Raw genomic sequence first — 21,560 nt, 5'->3', positions numbered from 1 at the left:
GTAAGCCAATCTTCCTTAAAATGGAAATGTCAATAAACCAAAGATAATTCTTTGAGAGCCATGCTCAAGATGAAATTGGACCAGAGATTTTGAAGGCTGAGCTAACTCCTAACAATAATACAAAATGCAAAAAGGTTATTTACACCTGCTCAGGTCGGTAAATATATTGAAGTTCGGGACACAGCAGCAGCCAGGCAATGTTGGGCTACACACTAATCTGTGTTTCCTGGAGCTTCTGAAATGCTGTTCAAGGTAGACAGCTGTTTAAATTCAGCCACTGTGAGAATCTGGTTTTGATAGCTCTAATTAGCTCCCACCCCCCGAAACAATATCTACTTGTAGTAGTTGCCCTTTAGAGTTCCATGGATTAAAGGCTTAGAAATATTGGCCATACATTATTGGGCTGATTTCCAAATTGTCAAGACAGAGAGCTGACTTGTGACTCGTGGTTTGCCAATAAGATTGCACACTAAGCTCTGTGAACTGAAATGGCAAAGAAGTGAAGCCAGGAAACCTGTTCCTTTTTGTTACAGAAATTTCCGGCGTCTAGAACAACCGACTTACTGTACTAACCAAGTGGCTGAACTGGTTCAAGAGAACAGCTATACATGCTATGGAAGTACATCATAGACTCTCCATATCTGAAAGGCACCTCGTTTTTTATTTCCACTTTATAAAGTGCACAGACAAGATAACAACTTCCATTCTAGCCAAACATCTAAATCTGTGTGAGAATCAGAACTGAGCAAAAGACCAAAACTGGCATGTATGGATGTCCTTTGGCAAGACTGCAATACTTGGACGTGATCTATTACCAGCATGCAGCTTTGAAACATGGAGACAATAATTTAAACAGAGGAGTTGTGTGTGTGTTTTGCCTAGAATTAATTTTCATTAGCTTGTTTTGTGCTGGTGAACTCTGTGGGAATTGGTGGAAAATATAGCAAAGATGTACTCGAATAAACAATAAAGTAGAAAACACATTTTATTATGAATGCTGAGACTGATTAACCAAGCTGAATGGTTATCACTAGGATCAGTGAAAGGGATGATGGATTACAACAGTGTACATTACTTTCAGTAACAATACACTGAAAAGATCTTTCCTCATTATTATTATTATTAAAAGAACACCCCCTCCCAAAATATTTCTGCATAGGGAAACAAGAATAAGGATGCCTTTTACTGCATTACACCTTATCCCTGCACCAAATACTCACAGCAACACTTTCACCTGTATGTAACAACAGTGATAAAAATGAAAGCCAGCTTTTGTACATGATTTCCAAAGAAATATCTGCAGAAGTGCTCATGTTCATTGATTATATACAAATTAGCTTTTGCTTCTTTATCACTCAGCGCTTTAATTTTTCTGCCCTCTGCAGCATCTTGTTTGGAGAATATGGTCCTGTTTCTTTCCCCCCACTTTAATGGAAAGTGATAAACAGGCAGTTTTAAGAAAATACGGCTACCAGCTATTCCTGGATAAGGAAGTTGACAAGCGCAGTTCTAGGAGACAATATGAACTTTTTAATGGTGCGTCCTTGGAGATATTCGGTCCCCAGCTTACTCTGAACAACCAGTTCACGAACTACTTCTGCGTCTCGGGATACTTGTTGAGGTACACCAACTTTTCCACAGGGTTTGTTGTTGATCTGGAAGGGGAAAAGGAGACAGAGATGAGAACTAAAAGGAGATGTCTACAAATGGGCCCTCAAGTTTCTTGTCCATTTACCACTATTTGCTAGATAAATAATTCATATATTATTTAGAACTTTCAATCCAATCATTAGACTTCTGTTACCTTGCGTCAGCCTGCCTTTTTGTTACTGTATGTTATCACATGTATAAAGGTAAAGGGTAAAGGGACCCCTGACCATTAGGTCCAGTCGTGACCGATTCTGGGGTTGTGCGCTCATCTTGCTCTTTAGGCCGAGGGAGCCGGCGTTTGTCAGCAGACAGCTTCCAGGTCATGTGGCCAGCATGACTAAGCTGCTTCTGACGAACCAGAGCAGCGCATGGAAACGCCATTTACCTTCCCGCCGGAGTGGTACCTATTTATCTACTTGCACTGGCATGCTTTCAAAATGCTAGGTTGGCAGGAGCAGGGACCGAACAATGGGAGCTCACTCCGTCACGGGGATTCGAACCGCCGACCTTCTGATCAGCAAGTCGCATGTATAGCCCTGGGCTAATTTAGCCAATCCAGTTGGGTCTGGTTTTAAAAACAAGTAATGCGTAAAAGGTCAGAGAGGCTGCCTTATAGAATAAATGAATCATAGAACAGAATCACAGAGTTGGATGGCACCATGAGGATCATCTAGTCCAACTCTCTGCAATACAGGAATCGTTTGCCCAATGTGGGGCTTGAACCTACGACCCTGAGATTATATAGCTCTCCCGAATGAACTATATTAGTAGTAATGAGAAGCCAGCTTGGTTTACATGCCACATTAGAATAACTATGGCTTCATATGAATGAGTAGCATGCTAGTGCATGCAGATGAAATTATGTGGGCTACACTCCTCCCGCAGTTCTGCTGAAAACAAACCATGGTTTGGGTTTGTTGTGTCATGAAAACCTAAGTTTGTGCCTTGTCTCTCTCCAGATAAACCACAAGCAGTAAACCTGCTTGTTTCCTGGAAGTCACAGGATTGGGGAGGAGTGGAGTGTCCACTACTTCGGCAGTGTGCACTGTAACACTACCCATTTCAATTAAAGTTAACCAGAGTTTAACAATGATTCAATTTGACATAGGAATCAGATCACTAAGTAGACACTGGTTAGTTTTTAAACAAGATCAAACCCCAACTTTTCCTGTTGTACATTATCAATGTATTTTCCAGACAAGTTAAAAGTACCAGCTTCAATACAGACAGGGCCAACCTGAGTGAAAGCATTATAGGGAAACCAGAAAAGTTTTTACAAAGAAGATGTTACAGAAAAGTGAGAAGGTTGGACACAGGGAGATGAAATCTAAATGGCATAAAATCTGTGAACAAGAGTGCGCCCTAGAAGACAGGTTGCATCCAATTTTTCAATTCCAGGCTATTAAGGTCCCACCAAGGAAGCACCAGTCTTTAAAAAATGCAGTGCCAGATGCTATGATGCCCTGAATCTGACGAAACTGGCACAACAGAAAATCAGATATTTATTTCATTATGTCTACAGTGCACAAAGCAAGGGAGGTGACCTGTTTCATGTTGATCCTTGGACAGACACAAATGGAACAACAGAGTGTGATATCAACACAGACAGAACTGCAACTGTATTGGTAAGCAGCATGGCATTAGCCCGAGATATAGACACAAATGTCAAGTTGGGACTTAGAATGTCAGAACACTTGTGGAGCTTTATAAATGCAAAATCTGGAACAAGATATTATTTCACCTGCTGATCTTGATTTGTAAACATGAAACTACCGCCATAAATGACAACCCAGTGTCAGCCCCCGCCCACCACAAAAATAACGTACCTCTACATCACCAAGCAGGTCACTTTCCTGCCCCAAAGAGTGGCAACAAAGGTGTGCAATATGAACAGGTAAACACAGGACCAGGTATCGGAACACAATTTAAGCAGAATCTATGCCTTTTTGGGAGGGGGGGGGAACTTGGCTGAGGAATGCCATTTGTAGCAGCAGCTCTGTGTGTCATGTAGTTCTGCTCTAATTATTTTCATGTCATACCATGATTAGACTTCTCTGTGGGGTTTTGTACCAGTGGAGGAACGTCCCAGGCCCAATCAGGTCCTTTTGTTTCCACACAGTCTCTTGTCACGGCCCAGCTCCCACCCCATGTCTTTGAATCCCATCCTGGCCACTTCCACTCCCGAGGTCACATCGACTAGATCTAGGGCTGCTAAAAGGATGGACTGGAGCAAAGTGGTGTTACACAAACTCTCTGCACGCAAACCAAGCTGGCAATAGCTCTCCAGATATGGCAGGGAGAGATTTCTGCCTGGAACCCCGGAGAGCCATTGCCAGCGAGGGCAGGTAAATACTAAACCAGGTGGACCAATGTTCTGAGTAGGAGTGACTGACATGAAGGAGGAGTGTTGGTCCTTTGACAGCGACATCACTACCGGTTAACGGTTTGGTGCAGGGACAGGCAAGACTGGGGTGATGTCAGCACACCGGCGGAGCCAATTCTGCACTGGTACGTCCTTGCTACTGCCCAGTCCCCACTGTTGAGTGGTCTCTTTAAATTTGAAGGTTCATTATTGTTCCACAAGATGCGTATTTCTTTAAGGGCCAGAGCAAATAACGTGACCTAGTTTTACAGCTGTGAAGCAGTATAGCAGGGGCTATTAAAGGTAAAGGTAAAGGTACCCTTGCCCGTACGGGCCAGTCTTGCCAGACTCTAGGGTTGTGCGCCCATCTCACTCAAGAGGCCGGGGGCCAGCGCTGTCCGAAGACACTTCCGGGTCACGTGGCCAGCGTGACATCGCTGCTCTGGCGAACCAGAGCCGCACACGGAAACGCCGTTTACCTTCCCGCTTGTAAGCGGTCCCTATTTATCTACTTGCACCCGGGGGTGCTTTCGAACTGCTAGGTTGGCAGGCGCTGGGACCGAACGACGGGAGCCACCCCGCCGCAGGGATTCGAACCGCCGACCTTTCGATCGGCAAGCCCTAGGTGCTGAGGCTTTTACCCACAGCGCCACCTGCGTCCCCTGCAGGGGCTATTAAGTTATGTTAATTAAGCTGTTGGGTATAGTATATAAAGAGCAGAACCTAACTCTCCCAGTACCCTGGTGGTTGGGTCGGTGGATGGGTCATGCTTATTGATACATTTAGTGTAAAAGGAGTTTCTGTTTTTGTTATTAAAACCTAGCAAAAGTTATTTTTGCGTTCCTTGTAATGTGTGGTCTCCCCAGCACGCCTTCTGCAGCGCAACTAATCTGCAAATAGCCAACACCCACATGGTCCTGATAAGTGGCATAGATGCTGCTGCCGGGAGTGGTTACATGCTACAGTCCTTCCATGCCAGCGACTCCTGACTCTGTATTAAGGCAGCAAGCTATGTCTTTCCAAGTAGAAAACACAGAGCAATCACTAACTGAACCAACTGGGGAGGTGAGATTGAGGTGAGGGCTTCTGTTGATTTGAAATCTACACTTCTGAAATTGCTGAGTTTATTTCGAAGACAATCTGCTGGGCCTTAACAGCAGCAAAATTAACCTCCCCCACATACAACCTTCTCCCTGATAGGTGATGCAAGAAATTTTAAAGATTTTACAATCACAACCAAAGGAAGAGTACGTGTTCTTACCAGAACGGAGACTTGCACTATTTCTGGCAGCTGTTCAGACTTTGGGTCCACCGTAGGCCAGGACTGCTGCAATACGTCCATGTGCCAGAGATGATGAGTGCAAAGTTTGTTTTGAGCGTGAGACAAGCCTGAAACACAACATCAATGGATCGCTTGTACTTAAAACGAAACATTTGTTTTCGCAGTTTGCTTGCTCCGTTTAAACACTGCCCAGAGCAGAACCGTTGGGAGTTTGCTTTAGCACAGAACTGCCGACATCCTGTAAGCTGAATGTGTACCAGATTGCGCATCACAAACCAAAGAAAGCAAAATAGCTCTGCTGTCTGAAATTCAAGCAATAGGTTAAGGGACAATGAGAAAAATAGTCCTATGCTATTCTTAAAGGGCTTAAAAACAGATGGGGACAGGAGATTTAATCATCATCATCTTATTAGACTTGTTGAATTTATTGAATTTATATATGCCCTATACCCGCAGTTCTCTGTACATTATGGTACATGATACCATAAAAACAGAACAAAACCACCCCCCTGGAAGCCACAGCACACAAGGAACATGATAAATATATCTACTCATTAAAGCTTAACTGAGGCTGCATAACAAATATTTTTGGGAGTGAGCCCCAAACATAACGGGACTGTATTCTGAGGAAATATTTACAGGATTGCGCTGCAAGAGATTGTTATGGTACAAAAGAAAACTATAATACTTTCAAAATATAGTCCAGTCGAAGTTAGACACATGCTAATCTTCTGTCCTGCTGAAATGAACTGCCTAATGTTTGCTGGCTCATGATCCCAGTCTGTTGGATAGAAAGCTAGATACTCAGCTTTTTGTAAAGCACAGAAATGGTTTTGGACACAGAGTCCTTAGCCTGACACAAAAGAATTTTATTTTTTTGTGGCAGCCAATTTTATTTTAACCACTTGAATATTTTAAACCACTTTTTTTGTAAGCAGTGTGCAACAAATCAAAACAAAAACATGATAATATTCATTAGAAACAAGTTCTCTGTGCAGCCACAACACGTGGTCTTCTTTGTGTGGAGTAGTTTTCCAACAATGTACTTAGTCAGGTGGCAAAATTAAGCAGTCTCAATCGCAAGTGCATGCGTGAAACCTTTCAAAGTGTAAAGGAAAGTAATAAGCTGCTTGAACAGTGATTCATTTTTCTTGCTGGCCCTTTCTGGTTAGGACTTTTCCGTTTGTAAATGAGCTCAGTTCTTTCCTAGACATCACATGTTAGATGGGAAAGCAGAAAACATGCAATTATAGGCCACTCCTTATTTTTCTGTTCAACTGGGATTCCTCACAACATAACAAACCCTCCATCCCTCACCTTTCTGAAAAAAATAAGAGATCAGTGACATGGCGAATCCAGATATATAACATTAAAAAACTACAACCTCACAGAGGAGAACTCTGGGACAACAGCAATACTGCAACCTTGAGATTTGTTGATGAGAAATTGCTAACTGAAGGCATACTATACAAAATTGTGAAACGATGCTACTTAGAATTCCTTGGGCAGGAAAGCTAAAACAAAGTTGTTTTCAAAACTTGGAAGTTTCTGTTTATTTAGCTTATTTGCTTTCCTGTGCCAGTTCTCACTTTTGGAACCCAAATAGAAGCCATCGTTACCGTCTGTAGCTCCAAGGTGAATTGAGTTTTCATTACTTCCTGTATTCATAAACATTATAAAAAAGTCACAATCCTATACAGTCAAACCTCAGTTGTTGAACGTAATCCGTTCCGGAAGACCATTTGGCCTCGAAAACGTTAGACAACTGATGCACAGCTTCTGATTGCTTGCAAGAGCTTCTTGCACTGAAGTAGAAGCTGCGTCAGATGTTCAAGTTCTGAGGAACCTTCGAAAACCGGAGCATTTACTTCTGGGTTTTTGGCGTTTGGGAAATGAATGTTCCAAAATGGAGCCGTTTGAGAACTGAGGTTTGACTGTACACATATCTGGGAGTGTTTGAGGGCTTCCTTTGAAGTAGACCTGTATAAGAGAGCATTGTTTATGACCCAAAAGCAGTTCCATCTGCTTAAACCAGAGATGGGCAAAATGCAGCCCTCCAGATGTTGTTTTCCCCTCAATCCCAGCCAGCATGACCAATAGTTCAGGGGTGATGGGATTTGTAGTCTTAACAAGATCTGCAAGGCCACATATTGTCTACCCTGGCTGAAACCATCAGAAAGAAAGATTTTACAGAATTAGGAATTACTTGTCAAACTTCTTAAATATATTTTAAAAGTTTCCAGATTCCAAAATCTCCTTCCAGATACCTAGATATAGCTGAAATGTTGGGTTCTGTTCCAAGAACTCGATAACTTCACAATGTGAAGGACAACATCAGTGACTGAACTCAACAGAATATATTCTTTGGGGATGGGGTGGAATTCAGATAATTAAACTAGTTTTCTGACCAACTTAATCCAAGGTCAAAAATCATACGGAGGGGCTTTTACACCATCTAGAAAGAACAAGAATGATCACCAAACACAGCAAAACAGGATAGTGTGCAGAGAAGGAACTTTCTTTATTATTTAGGCAAAGAACGCAAAATATGGTCTGAAGCTCAACATCAAAAAAAAACAAAGATCACGGCCACTGGTCCCATCACCTCCTGGCAAATAGAAGGGGAAGAAATGGAGGCAGTGAGAGATTTTACTTTCTTGGGCTCCATGATCACTGCAGATGATGACAGCAGCCACGAAATTAAAAGACGCCTGCTTCTTGGGAGAAAAGCAATGACAAACCTAGACAGTATCTTAAAAAGTAGAGACATCACCTTGCCAACAAAGGTCCATATAGTAAAAGCTATGGTTTTCCCAGTAGTGATGTATGGAAGTGAGAGCTGGACCATAAAGAAGGCTGATCACCGAATAATTGATGCTTTTGATTTATGGTGCTGGAGGAGACTCTTGAGAGTCCCATGGACTGCAAGAAGATCAAACCTCTCCATTCTGAAGGAAATCAGCCCTGAGTGCTCACTGGAAGGACAGATCCTGAAGCTGAGGCTCCAATACTTTGGCCACCTCATGAGAAGAGAAGACTCCCTGGAAAACACCCTGATGTTGGGAAAGATGGAGGGCACAAGGAGAAGGGGACAACAGAGGAAGAGATGGTTGGACAGTGTTCTTGAAGCTACCAGCATGAGTTTGACCAAACTGCGGGAGGCAGTGGAAGACAGAAGTGCTTGGCGTGCTCTGGTCCAGGGGGTCACGAAGAGTCGGACATGACTAAACGACTAAACAACAACAAGCAGAGCCCCACAAACCTGCAAAATAAGCGTGAACTTAAAGCAGGTAGATTACTTATATGGGATATATACATGACACATATATTCTCTGCAGAGTACTTCTAATGCCCTTCATTTGTTGTGCCCACATGTGGGAGGACTGTGAAAACTGGTCAGGCAACACAACCAACACAAAACAAATTGGAAAATCTTAAATGAAAGTAAAGAAGACTTCACTCTTGTTAATGTATCTTTTGCTAGATTAACTTTTCTTGATGGGACTCCTAGCATAACATAAAGCCTTCCAGATCCAGTAATCTTACATCCTTATCTGGATAGAAAAAATATTTTATTTCGTAAACAGTCAAGTATCTTATATGTGGTGTCTGAATGTTACTCAGATGCAAGGTTCCAGGAAGGAAACACGATTTCCTCATCCTGTTCACATTTGCAAATTGCCAAGTTATCAGTCTGGTGAACTCTGGCCAGCAGTAAAAGGCTGAGTGACATGTTTTGGCAGTGCATATGCAGAAGGGATGACACGTGGGCAAGTGGAGCACTCTGAATTTAAAAGGAGACACGAAGAGCAAACGAGAAAACATTGCTGAGGTAGCTTATCAGAGAACATTTGGACTCCGCAAAATATGAAATATCAGGACACTCTAAACCTCTCTTAGTGTTCACTGGTTGAAGTGGATTTCATTCCTAGAAAGCAATCCAACTATTTTGCTGTGGGGGTTACAAGTACTTTTCAACAACTAAATTGAACAATGGTACAGTTACGGCTTGAACAAAATGGTCAACCTCCTTGAAAAGCTTTACTATCACTTAGAAAATTGTTGCATAGGTTTTTTTTAGCTGAAAACCACACGTTTATTTAATGTTGCTTAATATTACAAAACCTCTAAACAACTGAAATACAGTCGTATCTTGGTTGTCGAACGCCCTGGAACTCGGAAGTCCTGCAGCTAATCAGAAGCCGTGATTTGGTTTTGGAAGTCGAACGGACTTCCGGAACAGATTCCGTTCGACTTCCAAGGTACGACTGTAAAAATAAAAATGCGACAGTGACATTCAGTAAGATTTCTAAAAATTAGATAAGCACAAGATTAAAACCAAAACTATCACAAATAAAACTGAGCCATGCACAAAATGGAGAATTAAAAATTAAGATTTCAGGAAAGATTTGATTGTACTGGGGGAGGTGGTCTGAAAGATATGCTTTCCCCTTGTGGTTTAGGGTTTTAAATGCCAGCAACAATGCCTTAAACCCTGTATTATCGTAGGTAAGAGCAGGACTCTGGGAAAATTCAATAACGGGTTTACATAAGCTCTTCTGATGCATACCATGACCAGAAAATGAAAAGAAAGGCTTATCTTGAAGAATTTCCTTCTTCCTAGCAGAGGAGGGAATCTGCCCATAAATTAGGCCAGCTGATCACGGATAACTAAAATATTCTTTTTTATGCAGAAGCTATGCTTGGCTGCTTTTTGAAGTATGATTTGAAGCTCCTAGTAACATAGGGATAACAGGGGGCACTAAAATCTATTAGCTCAAGGCAGGCTACTAGAACAGAGCAAGACACAAAGGTAACATGAAATAAGTCCTCAAAGGACATTATAGCACTTAATTCAGCCAAGGGGAACACAGGGTAAATAAGTACGAAACATAATGTACAAGCCTGCACTCAAATAGCCCCCTCCTTATTGATGTGCTGGGCATGTAAGAATTATGCAGTAAACACTTCCCTGCCACAAAATCCTGGGAAGACAAAAAAGTCATTTATCTTGAGGGCAGTTCAAAGAACTTAATATGAGATTGGATAAATGCCAGTGTATGCTTTCCTGTTTGCTATTTCTCTCAGCCAGCAGATTTTTTTTTTAAAAAAATAAATTAAAAATCCAGTGATCAGTATTTCCTACTACGGAACGAGAACTGCTAGACAGATCTAAGCATCTGTCCTCTTGCATTAAAAGATAGGTATTTCGAACTGGTAAGCTGCTTGACTGGCATGTGTCATTCGATGGCACAAACCACTTCGAAGCACATGACAGAGGAAAGGTCAGCTCAGTGAAACAGCATCTGCTTTGTGTGAAGAAGGACCCAGGTTATTGATCACCAGCATGTCCAGGTAGGGATGCGGGAGACTCCCTGCCCTAAGCCCTGGAAAGCCGCTGCCAATCAGCATGGGCGATACTGAGCTTGATGGACCAATGGGCTGATTCCGTATATGCCAGCTCCCTCTTTCTTAAGGCAGCACAGCAGCATTTTTTAAAATTAAAACAACAACAACACTACCCTATATTTCAACAAAAGTAGAGACATCACCTTGCCAACAAAGGTCCATATAGTAAAAGCTATGGTTTTCCCAGCAGTGATGTATGGAAGTCAAAGCTGGACCATAAAGAAGGCTGATCACCAAAGAATTGATGCTTTTGAATTCTGGTGCTGGAGGAGACTCTTGAGAGTCCCATGGACTGCAAGAAGATCAAACATCTCCATTCTGAAGGAAATCAGCCCTGAGTGCTCACTGGAAGGACAGATCCTGAAGCTGAGGCTCCAATACTTTGGCCACCTCATGAGAAGAGAAGACTCCCTGGAAAAGACCCTGATGTTGGGAAAGATGGAGGGCACAAGGAGAAGGGGACGACAGAGGACGAGATGGTTGGACAGTGTTCTCGAAGCTACCAGCATGAGTCTGACCAAACTGCGGAAGGCAGTGGAAGACAGAAGTGCCTGGCATGCTCTGGTCCATGGGGTCACGAAGAGTTGGACACGACTGAACGACTAAACAACAAAATCTTTCAACAACCAATGAGATTCAAGTATAAAAAACCCACTGATTATATACAATTATAAAGATGTCGAGAAGTGCCCAGCTACCTTAAAGGCAAAGCCATCCTGCAGCATCGCTGCTTAACACCTGCCATCTCCCCTCCCTTTGTGCCCTAACTCTTGCACAGGAAGAACACCAAGATTGCTGGGTTCATTATCCTCATGGGCGCAGGGGGCGTAGAAATAACCAGTTAACTCCTTTGGCTATGTAAGCCACCTATGGCCTTTTAAAGTGGGGAGAGGGTATTCAGTATACCTGAAGGAGCGTCTCCACCCCCATCATTCTGCCCGGATGCTGAGGTCCAGACATTCAGAATACATCTTAAGGCAGCCCTGTTCAGGGAAATTTTTAACGTGTGATATTTTACTGTATTTTTGGTTTCTATGGAAGCCGCCCAGAGTGGCTGGGGAGGCCCAGCCAGATGGGCGGGGTATAAATAAAAAATTATTATTATTATTTTTTTAAAAAATATTTTTATTGGGTTTTCACATTTTATATAGACAAAAACAAAACACAAAACACCAAAACAAACATAAAAGACGACAAACATGTACAATTTCCTAACATCTTATTTTCTAACCCTAGTCCTTGACTTCCCCCCACCCCCACCCTTGCCTCCCTATTCCCAAATTTATGTCAGCAAGTTGGCATTTCCTTTTCCATCTTAATATTAATCCTTTTATAAAGAAAGACAAAAATAAATTTTCCCTAAGTTGGACCCCAATTCTCTTCCCTCGATTTCTCATTTTTTCTTGAATGATTTTCTTATTAACTAAACCCCCTGGTCTTGAGTGTTGTTTGAATTTAAATACTTCCCTCCCTCCCATCCCCGGTTTGCGTCCTTTCCCAAGACATGTCCAAAATAACAGTTTTTAGCCTGGGTTCCGCACGTCCGAGGCTCTCAAATCTCTTTCAGTCCCTCTCCGCCGGTTTTGTTGGTAGTCCTTTTTGTCGGTCATCGAGTCTCGAAAGAGTTCCTTCACAATCAATCCAATCAGTCCATAGTCTCTTCCCATATTTAAAGACAACTGTTGAAGAATTTCCACAAGGCCTGAGTCTTGATGATAATCAAAATCAAAGTCTGTGTGGAGGCCCCAATTGTACTTCTTTATTTCAAGTTCCTGAATTCCATAAACTCCCGGGGCCTCCACTTTCGTCTTCTGTATCTTTCGTAGGCTTAAAATGGATTTAATCCAATAGTCTCCTTGCTTGTGTTCTCCAGATGTCAGCTTCTGGTTAGTATTTTCCCACTTAACTTGTTCTCTTTCTTGTTTTATCTTCTCCTCTTCTTTGTTTATTATTTCGAATTCAGCTGTGGGTTCTTTCTCACTCAAGTCCTCATTACATTCAGCAGAACTACTTGTTTCAGAATTCAAGGTCATCAGTTGTTTACTCATAGCTGTAGTCTGCTCCTGTAAAGTTCCCACCAGTGAAAACATCCTTTCGATTTCTCTCAGTATCTTTCCACCCACAGCCATTGTAATTCCACAGAGTTCCCCCTAGAGGGAATCTGGTTACTTAATGTTCTTTTCTCCAACAATCCTCTGTCCTGTTATTGTTTCTTTGTTTCCAACAATTTTGATTCAATTGTAACTCCTTTTAATCCGGAGAGATCTTAAATAGCAATTTTTCCACTGTTAACAGTCCATTTGACAGCTTTGACAGCTGTCAAATTCTGCTCCTCTATACAGGCTCCAAAGCAGGTCGCTCCCGGGCCCGGGAGGGAGGGTTGTTTGCAACAAAACAAAGTCTCTTCCAACACTCCACTCTCCTACTCAAATTTGCCTTTCCAAATCTTGGAAGTTACTGTCCTTTTGAAACTCACCCTTTACAGGGTAGGCACTCCAGCTTAGCTCTTATATCATTGCTCTGGATCGTCTGCAAGGGGGGGGGTGGGGACTTCCTTTTAGCACACCCCCCGGTCGTCTCAAATTCAGAAGGTAAAATTTTTAAAGTTCAGTTCCAGATTACTCACGGGTTCTTTTTTTTTCAGTCCGAATTTCAAGGAAGGAAGTCAGCGCTCTCCAGTTATGGCTCGCGGCTTCGCTCAGCGGCGGTAGCGATCGACTCTCAGTGCCGCGCCGTCCCCCGTATCCCCTCCATAGCCTTTAAAAAGGCTCTTCGCGAATCAGGGGGGGCGCTTAAGGCACCCGCCGAGTCTTCAGTCCGCAGGCTTCCGCGCCTGCGGTTTTTAAGGGTCCCCGTGTCGCCGGCACGGCAAAGACCCATCCACCGCTGAGCCGATTCCCTCCGGAGCTCGGAGGGAATCCGCCATTTCCAGATCGCGCCAACCCGGAAGTCCATAAATAAAAAATTATTATTATTGTTGTTGTTTGTGTTGGTCACGATGGCGTGTATTTCTGTGTTTTTACGCTGTAAATCGACCTGTGATCCTTGGATGAAGGGTGGTCGAGAAATTTAAATAAATAGAATATCGAGCGAATTCAGCCAGTTTACCGCCTGCCTCTGCACGGCCAGAGCATACAAGATCTGTGGGTTGTTCAAAATATACAGTCAAACCAGGGGCCCAAAATAAAGAAGCTACATTAAGATTAGTGATGGAGATGTACGCGAGGAAGGAGAAAAATGATAGGTGGGTAAAATACAAACAAAACAATCCCCTCTCTAAGGTGGTCTCGCTAGCATCACGGGTAATCTTTGCTCATCACAAAAAATACATTTACGATTTCTCTTTTAAGATTTCTCTTTAAATAGCTTCTGCTAGCTGGACAATTTCAAATGTATTTTGTGAGGAGCAAAGTTGACAACAATGGCCGGTGACAACAAATGGGGAATAACCCCCATTTTAATCATGGCATGGGTGTGTGTATGGATGTGGCAGGATCTTCCAATTAAATAGGTCCATGTGTGCTTAGGACCCCTCTTAAGCGCAGAGTTTTAGATGCTCAGCATGCTCATCACATAGACAAGGAGCTGCTGGAGTGGGACACTAGCGGTTCTCACAACCCAGAAAAGTAAAAGACGTGAACTGAGACAGTTTTTTCATCTACTCCTGGAAGACAGAACAAATCAAAGCTGTGCACCAGGAGAGTGCTTGACATGCAACAAGAAAGGCTCTGCCTAATGTGGAAGGCAAAGTATTTATTCCACTGAGTTTTAAGGAGACAGATATTTTATTCTTAGGCTCCCCACCCCCACCCTCGGACAAGATTTCCTGTACAGCTACTTCATTATTTTCTTTTACTTATTTTGGTCTACCTCCCTATCCCTAAAGGGACTCCGAGAAGTCAAAGGGGCAGCAAAACAGAGCTTTCACATTACGTTACATTAAATGACTAGACCAAGCCAATACGGATGTGAAAGAGCCACTGGAGAAGGAGAAGAGTGGGCTGAGATGTCCAAAAGAAGGGGAGAAAGGGGGTTTTGCAAGAACTTTTGCAGCTGCAGTACCCAGAGGGATAACTGCATTAGTCTGTAGCAGCAGCAGCAACAGAATCTAAAGCCCTTTAAAGACTAACACATTTACTGTGTCAAAGTTCTGCAGACCACAACCCACACTCCAATAAAGTGAGTGTACAATGAAAGTGGAGGCCAAACTAGTGTACCAGTCTTTAAAGCACCAACAACAGTTTTTACTGTGACAAAGACCCTTACTGACAAAGGTTCAGAATTTAGCTCTTTTCTGTTCTGGTTCTTATGTGGGCTTTGCTTAATCTTTGTGCTGACCTTTAAAGCCCTAAACGGCCTCGGTCCAGTATACCTGAAGGAGCGTCTCCACCTCCTTCGTTCTGCCCGGACACTGAGGTCCAGCGCTGAGGGCCTTCTGGCGGTTCCCTCATTGCAAGAAGCCAAGTTACAGGGAACCAGGCAGAGGGCCTTCTCGGTAATGGCACCCGCCCTGTGGAACGCCCTCCCACCAGATGTCAAAGAGAAAAATAACTACCAAACTTTTAGGAGACACCTGAAGGCAGCCCTGTTTAGGGAAGCTTTTAGTGTTTAATAGGTTATTGTATTTTTAGTGTTCTGTTGGAAGCCGCCCAGAGTGGCTGGGGAAACCCAGCCAGATGGGCGGGGTATAAATAATAAATTCTTCTTCTTCTTCTTCTTCTTATTATTATTATTATTTCCTGTTTATTTGTTGGTTTAGTTTATGCGGCTGTATTAATTTTATGGATGCTTCAGTGTTGCTTTTTGTCCAAGAACCACTCTATGAAATCTGATTGTCAGCGTTCCCCTACCTAAGATCCCAGAACCCTAGATGGTCCCTTCTTTGTAAAGGACCTTCTATTGAGGACCCAACTCCCCTTTGTTACTCCCCTTTTCATCTCTGGACAGCCTCCTGCTTTTTATGATTCAGCATCCCAGCCCATTCCATCTTTCCTTCTCCTCTTTTATTGGCCCACCTACTGGTGGTAAGCAGTCTCAGACCACTTTTCGCTCCATTGCTTTACTTTCCTCCACCTCAAATACTCTCTTTTCTCTCTAACACTTCCTCCTTCCTCCCTCATCATAGAAACCAACTCCTAAGGGATGAGGTCTCTTGGGGCTCCCCATGAAATATTTGAAGTGGCCGCCCCCAAGTTGATGGGCGTGGCCATTCAAATAGTGCCCGGGCACCGCATCTTGTGATTGTTTATGTGGGGCGTGGCTTACCTGGCTCCCCCCCCCATTTTATTCAAGTTGGCACCCCTGCCCCTCATGATCCTCATTTTCTCTTTGCCTCCTCTGCGCCCGAGAGCAAACGCTCCCGAAAGCTGCCTTTGCTCTGGAATGCTCTCAGCATCCTTCCAATGCCCTGTGTCTCTGTGCAAACTGACTTCCTGGACAGACACCTCCGCTTTGCATTGTGAGAAGCTGCGCAGAGAGCGGCTGCGCCCCCCCCCCCGCCAGTAGTATATGCAAACACTATCTTTTATTTATTTTAAAACAATTTCATACTATGAACAACACCCTTATGTCAGAAAGGCTAAAAATGACCCCTGTAACAATTATTCACAGATATTAGTTGCCTCTAACCCCAAACAGTTTCATTCAGGTGCAATCAAATTGTTTAAGTCACGAATGCAGGGCTTTCCTTGCAGTTTTTTCCTTCTTCATCACAGTGGTAGCAACAAACAAACAAGCCCACAATGGGGCAAGTTACCTTTCCAGATCTCTGAACTTATGTGGGGGGCCATCGGGGCAAGCATGACAAAGAGAGTTGCCAAAGCATCTTCAAATTCTGCACTGTGAAGAACAACCGGCTGTGAGGCTTGCTGCAAGAAAAAAAAGCAAGAAAGGGAGGGAGGGAGAAGAATGGATTGTAAAATGTAAACACTTCATAAAGCAGCCACTCATGAAGAAAAATGACAGTATGAAAGTAAAAGATCAGCTTATAGGATTAGAGCCTCAAAAAGTACATTGGAAACTGGAATTCACTGCTGTAGTACTAAATAAATTCATAATTCCGTTTGTAAATGCGAGAGATAAGCTAGGCAAGATGGATAACTCTGGCTGGGTCTATGCTTTGCTTGGACTCTTTGTCAGTATTCCAGCTCTTTCCCCTCTAGATAAAGCTACAGGGTTAGCCTTAAAAAAACCCAGATGCAGAGCTGTAGGAGAGGGAGTTTTCCAAGGGTCACCATTTCTTTTGACAATGGAAAACAAATGTTAGTTGTTGGGCATTATTTCTTTATTACATTTATATCTCGACTTTGCTCAAAGAAGCTTGAGGTTCCCCCCCTTTTAAAGGTAAAGGGACCCCTGACCATTAGGTCCAGTCATGGCCAACTCTGGGGTTGCGGTGCTCATCTCGCTTTATTGGCCGAGGGAGCTGGCGTACAGCTTCCGGGTCATGTGGCCAGCATGATTAAGCTACTCCTGGCGAACCAGAGCAGCACACGGAAATGCTGTTTACCTTCCCGCTGGAGCGGTACCTATCTATCTACTTGCACTTTGACATCCTTTCGAACTGCTAGGTTGGCAGGAGCAGGGACCGAGCAACGGGAGCTCACCCCGTCGCAGGGATTCGAACCGCCAACCTTCTGATCGGCAAGTCCTAGGCTCTGTGGTTTAACCCACAGCGCCACCCGCGTCATTACAATAATTCTGTAAGATAGGATAGCTTAAGAGACACTGAGCAGCCCCAGGTCAGCCAGTGAGCTTCATGGCCAAGTGGGGATTTGAAGATACACAAGCCCATTCTAAAGAATGCACAGAAAGGGGGAAAAGGCATCGCTGCAGGGCAATAGCCTTGCTTGCTACCTGTGGGTGCGATTATGGGTTTGTTTTACTTTTGTTCTCATTTTATTATGTACTTTGTGGTTTTATTTTACATCTTATGCTGTAAACCATCTTGAGATCTTTGGATGAAGGGCGGTATATAAACTAATCAATCAATCAATCAATCAGATGTTTGTGTTTAGATGTATCCTGCTGTGCTCTCCAGTTCTAAATAATTGTAATTAACATGAAAACAAGAGGTGCCTCTGATACTCTGCAACTGTATTACTCAGTAATCTGATTACTCAGTAATCAGAATAGCAAAATAGGTTCTGATTGGCTGAAGATGCATGTTTTCCCCAGGTGCATAATACGGTGCCATGACCAAGTACATGGAAAGTGTAAGGTTCTCAATTTGTTAGCTTCAGAGGAGGTATGCCGGTTGTGTGCAACAATTAAGAAATAAAATCCATTTATTAAATGCACATAATCTCCCACCTAACCGCACAGCAAGCCCTCATCCTGTGAAAAGCCTCGTTGGCAGGTTGACATTCCTTCTAGGAATCCTCTCACACCAACAACTTGTTTGACAGCTGCCTACAGATCTATCAGAAGCATTCATCATCAGACTCCTTTAAGTAACGCTGTGTGTGTCTACTACAGTTACTACTAAAGATCATTTCAAAAGTGAAATAAGAACAGATTTCACTGCTTTCTGATGAAGTAAACCTTCTTGGGCTTGTTCTAATCTTAGCTTTCCTACTTCCTGTTTTCAGGTGGGTGTGATAGTCGATATTCTCAAATGCAGATTAAAAACTGTGCTATCACACTACTTAAATGCTCTTAGGTTTTATACTGTACCCACCAATCTGTTAAGAGTGTGAACACATGGCCTATAGAGAAAGGCCTTGTTATTAAATTAGACCCAAGGAAACTGTAGTTTCAGTTTCAACATGCACAATCCTTGCCAAGTGATATAGTCAACAGCTGTCTTAGCTCAGTTAAATTTCAATTTTCTTCAAAAGGTAAAACAAAACAATTGTTTTCCAAGGTAGGGGAACCAAAACAGACCGTAAAATATGTTCTAATTTACAATATTAACAAGGATGAAGATTTGTTAAAATATTGGATTACTGGTCTTCATGATACTGGGAATGCCATATTTAAGCAATTCTAAAAAGGAGGATTTCAAACATTCCAAATTAACAGGGAAAAATGCACTATGGATAAAAATGATCTTAGGGAAATGCAAAAACTAAGCTTTTAGAGCATTTAAACCACCAGCTGCACCCTTGCTGCTAAGCATGGATCTGTAGTGCACATCAGTACCGTAAAAGAAGTTATTAAAATATGATAATTTACATGGTATACTCACTGACAAAGTGTTACTGAGGCCCATCAGTCGAGCAATTGCGGTATGAAATGAGAAATCATCCTGGAAGAATTCGGTTACCTAATTGCACAAAAGAAAAATGTTCTCTCTTTGGTTTATTCAATTTACTACAGCTCTGCAATTCTTGCTTATTTAAACAATGTCTAGGCATCCCTTTATTGAAACAAACAGGCTGCTGCATAAACGCTGGAAGTAGAAATGCAATGGGGTAGTCAAAACAGAAATTTATTGATCCAACACATTTTTAATCCCTATTAGTCCTTCTGTCCATTTTTAATTACAGAACTGGTTCTATATACACACAGGTACCACTATCAGAACACAATGAGTTCTCATGAAATGGGTCATTAGGCAAACATTCACCTAATGAGCTGATGATTTCTATTATTTCCCATGTGAACATTTCTCATCCATGCTTCCTCTCTCCATGCTTTCTGCTTGAAACTGCTGCAGCCAATCCGCAAGAGCCCTACAAGAAAAATTGTTATGTCCAATCTCTCTTCTACCAATGGTTTCTCCCTGAAAAATAGCTGCTGTCGACCAGGACAACAGAAACAAGTAAGGAAATGGGCAAACCCCAGCTGTTTGGGTATCCGAGTCAACCCTTTGTGGAGCAAGGTTTGGGGATAATCCTTTGTGTTCAGATAACAAGCAATCTGATAGTGGGACATGCATGAATTGTATAAAACTATCTTAACAGACATTCTGTATGAAAGTTATAATAGTATTGTTATAGACATTATTATATTCATACTTATTTATTAAAAGTATTTATAAACAGTCCTTCATCCTAAGATCTCTATAGATGAACGACTACAGTGGTACCTCGGGTTACATACACTTCAGGTTACAGACTCCGCTAACCGAGAAATAGTACCTCGGGTTAAGAACTTTGCTTCAGGATGAGAACAGAAATCGTGCTCCAGCGGCACGGCAACAGCAGGAGGCCCCCTTAGCAAAAGTGGTGCTTCAGGTTAAGAACAGTTTCAGGTTAAGAACGGACCTCCGGAACGAATTAAGTACTTAACCCGAGATACCACTGTATTATGAAAATACCTATAGTGTATGAGTAGGATTAGTCCCATACTAGCAAATATGCAAAATAATTCTAAAGTGGAGGAAGGTTTCAAAAGCAGCTTGAGCTTTTGTTTTTATTTTATTTTTATTTTTATTAAGCTTGAATATTTCTCAAGACAAATTTCTATAGAAAATTTCTCTAAAGAAATCTGGGCAAACCTGAATTAGTTCTTTGAATCCTGGCAAAACATTCACAAACATGGATTTGGACAGTCAAAAACAACTACTTGTGCCTCCCTGGAAAGACTTGCTTCATAAGAAGATTCCTGATTACATACTGGCCTCAAGTACAATTTTGTGTAAAATATATATTATTGTAGATAAATTATATATTATTATAGGTACAAAGTATAGGTACAATACTTTATGCACATAGGCATAAACGATCATGAGGCTTCAACCACAAACTGACTGAAAACACATCTTTGATAGGCTTCATAGGTTGAATTCTGACAAGACAGAGGTACTGTTTTGGGAGGACAGGGGGCGGGCTGGTTTGGAGGACTCCCTGGTCTTGAATGGTGTAATTGTGCCCCTGAAGGACCAGGTGTGCAGCCTGGGAGTCATTTTGGACTTACAGCTGTCCATGGAGGCGCAAGTCAATTCTGTGTCCAGGGCAGCTGTTTACCTGCTCCATCTGGTACGCAGACTAAGACCCTACCTGCCCACAGACTGTCTTGCCAGAGTGGTGCATGCTCTGGTTATCTCCCGCTTGGACTATTGCAATGTGCTCTACGTGGGGCTACCTTTGAAGGTTACCCAGAAACTGCAACTAATCCAGAATGCGGCAGCTAGACTGCTGACTGGGAGAGGCCACTGGGACCATATAACACTGGTCCTGAAAGACCTACACCGGCTCCCAGTCCATTTCCAAGTACAATTCAAAGTGTTGGTGCTCACATTTCAAGCCCTAAACGGCCTCGCCCCAGTATACCTGAAGGAGTGTCTCCACCCTCATCGTTCAGCCTGGACACTGAGGTCCAGCGCCAAGGGCCTTCTGGCGGTTCCCTCACTGAGAGAGGTGAGGTTACATGGAACCAGACAGAGGGCCTTCTCAGTAGTGGTACCCACCCTGTGGAATGCCCTTCCATCAGATGTGAAGGAAATAAACAACTACCTGACTTTTAGAAGACATCTGAAGGCAGCCCTGTTTAGGGAAGTTTTTAATGTTTGATGTTTTATCGTGTTTTTAATATTCTGTTGGGAGCCGCCCAGAGTGGCTGGGTAAACCCAGCCAGATGGACGGGGTATTATTATTATTATTATTATTATTATTATTATTATTATTATTATTGATGATGATTATGTTCATTCATCTCCTCACGATTCACCACTGAAAAATCCTTACTCAGTTTATCAAACCAGTAATTCTCTCTAGTGTAGTTCAGAACTGTTGTCATCCTCCAGAATCAGATCTCTACTTGATGGTTTCATCTTGCCCATACAGCCAAGATCCAACGTTATGCTATCAAAACCTATATTGTATGGCACCGTTTAATTCTTCACACACTGGTAGGAGACCATGCCACAGCCACAGGTATCTAGACCAAAATTTCCTTTAGTGTGGGGTCCGG

General features: G+C 42.7%; 1 protein-coding gene and 1 long non-coding RNA gene across 3 annotated transcripts in view; one reads left to right on the top strand and one right to left on the bottom strand.

Moving 5' to 3' along the window:
- LOC309515390 overlaps positions 1-1,119 on the top strand; it is a 64,217-nt gene extending 63,098 nt beyond the window's left edge. The window contains exon 2 of the long non-coding RNA XR_014212451.1: positions 534-1,119. This is a non-coding gene — a long non-coding RNA (uncharacterized lncRNA). The remainder of the gene's footprint in view (positions 1-533) is intronic.
- Positions 968-21,560, bottom strand: part of LARS2 (leucyl-tRNA synthetase 2, mitochondrial) — a 68,637-nt gene continuing 48,044 nt past the window's right edge. For both annotated transcript variants that reach the window (XM_082192998.1, XM_082192999.1), the window contains exons 18-21: positions 18,892-18,969; positions 16,459-16,570; positions 5,274-5,401; positions 968-1,655 (exon numbers count right to left, since the gene is read on the bottom strand). In XM_082192998.1, the coding sequence (XP_082049124.1) occupies positions 1,476-1,655; positions 5,274-5,401; positions 16,459-16,570; positions 18,892-18,969 (498 nt within the window). In that variant the 3' untranslated portion in view covers positions 968-1,475. The remainder of the gene's footprint in view (positions 1,656-5,273; positions 5,402-16,458; positions 16,571-18,891; positions 18,970-21,560) is intronic.

This window comes from Podarcis vaucheri (genome assembly GCF_965113315.1).
Source record: "Podarcis vaucheri genome assembly, chromosome: 12".
Classification (NCBI taxonomy): Eukaryota; Metazoa; Chordata; class Lepidosauria; order Squamata; family Lacertidae; genus Podarcis; species Podarcis vaucheri.
The sequence above is the reverse complement of the archived record's forward strand: the minus strand, read 5'-3'. Positions and strand labels throughout refer to the sequence as shown.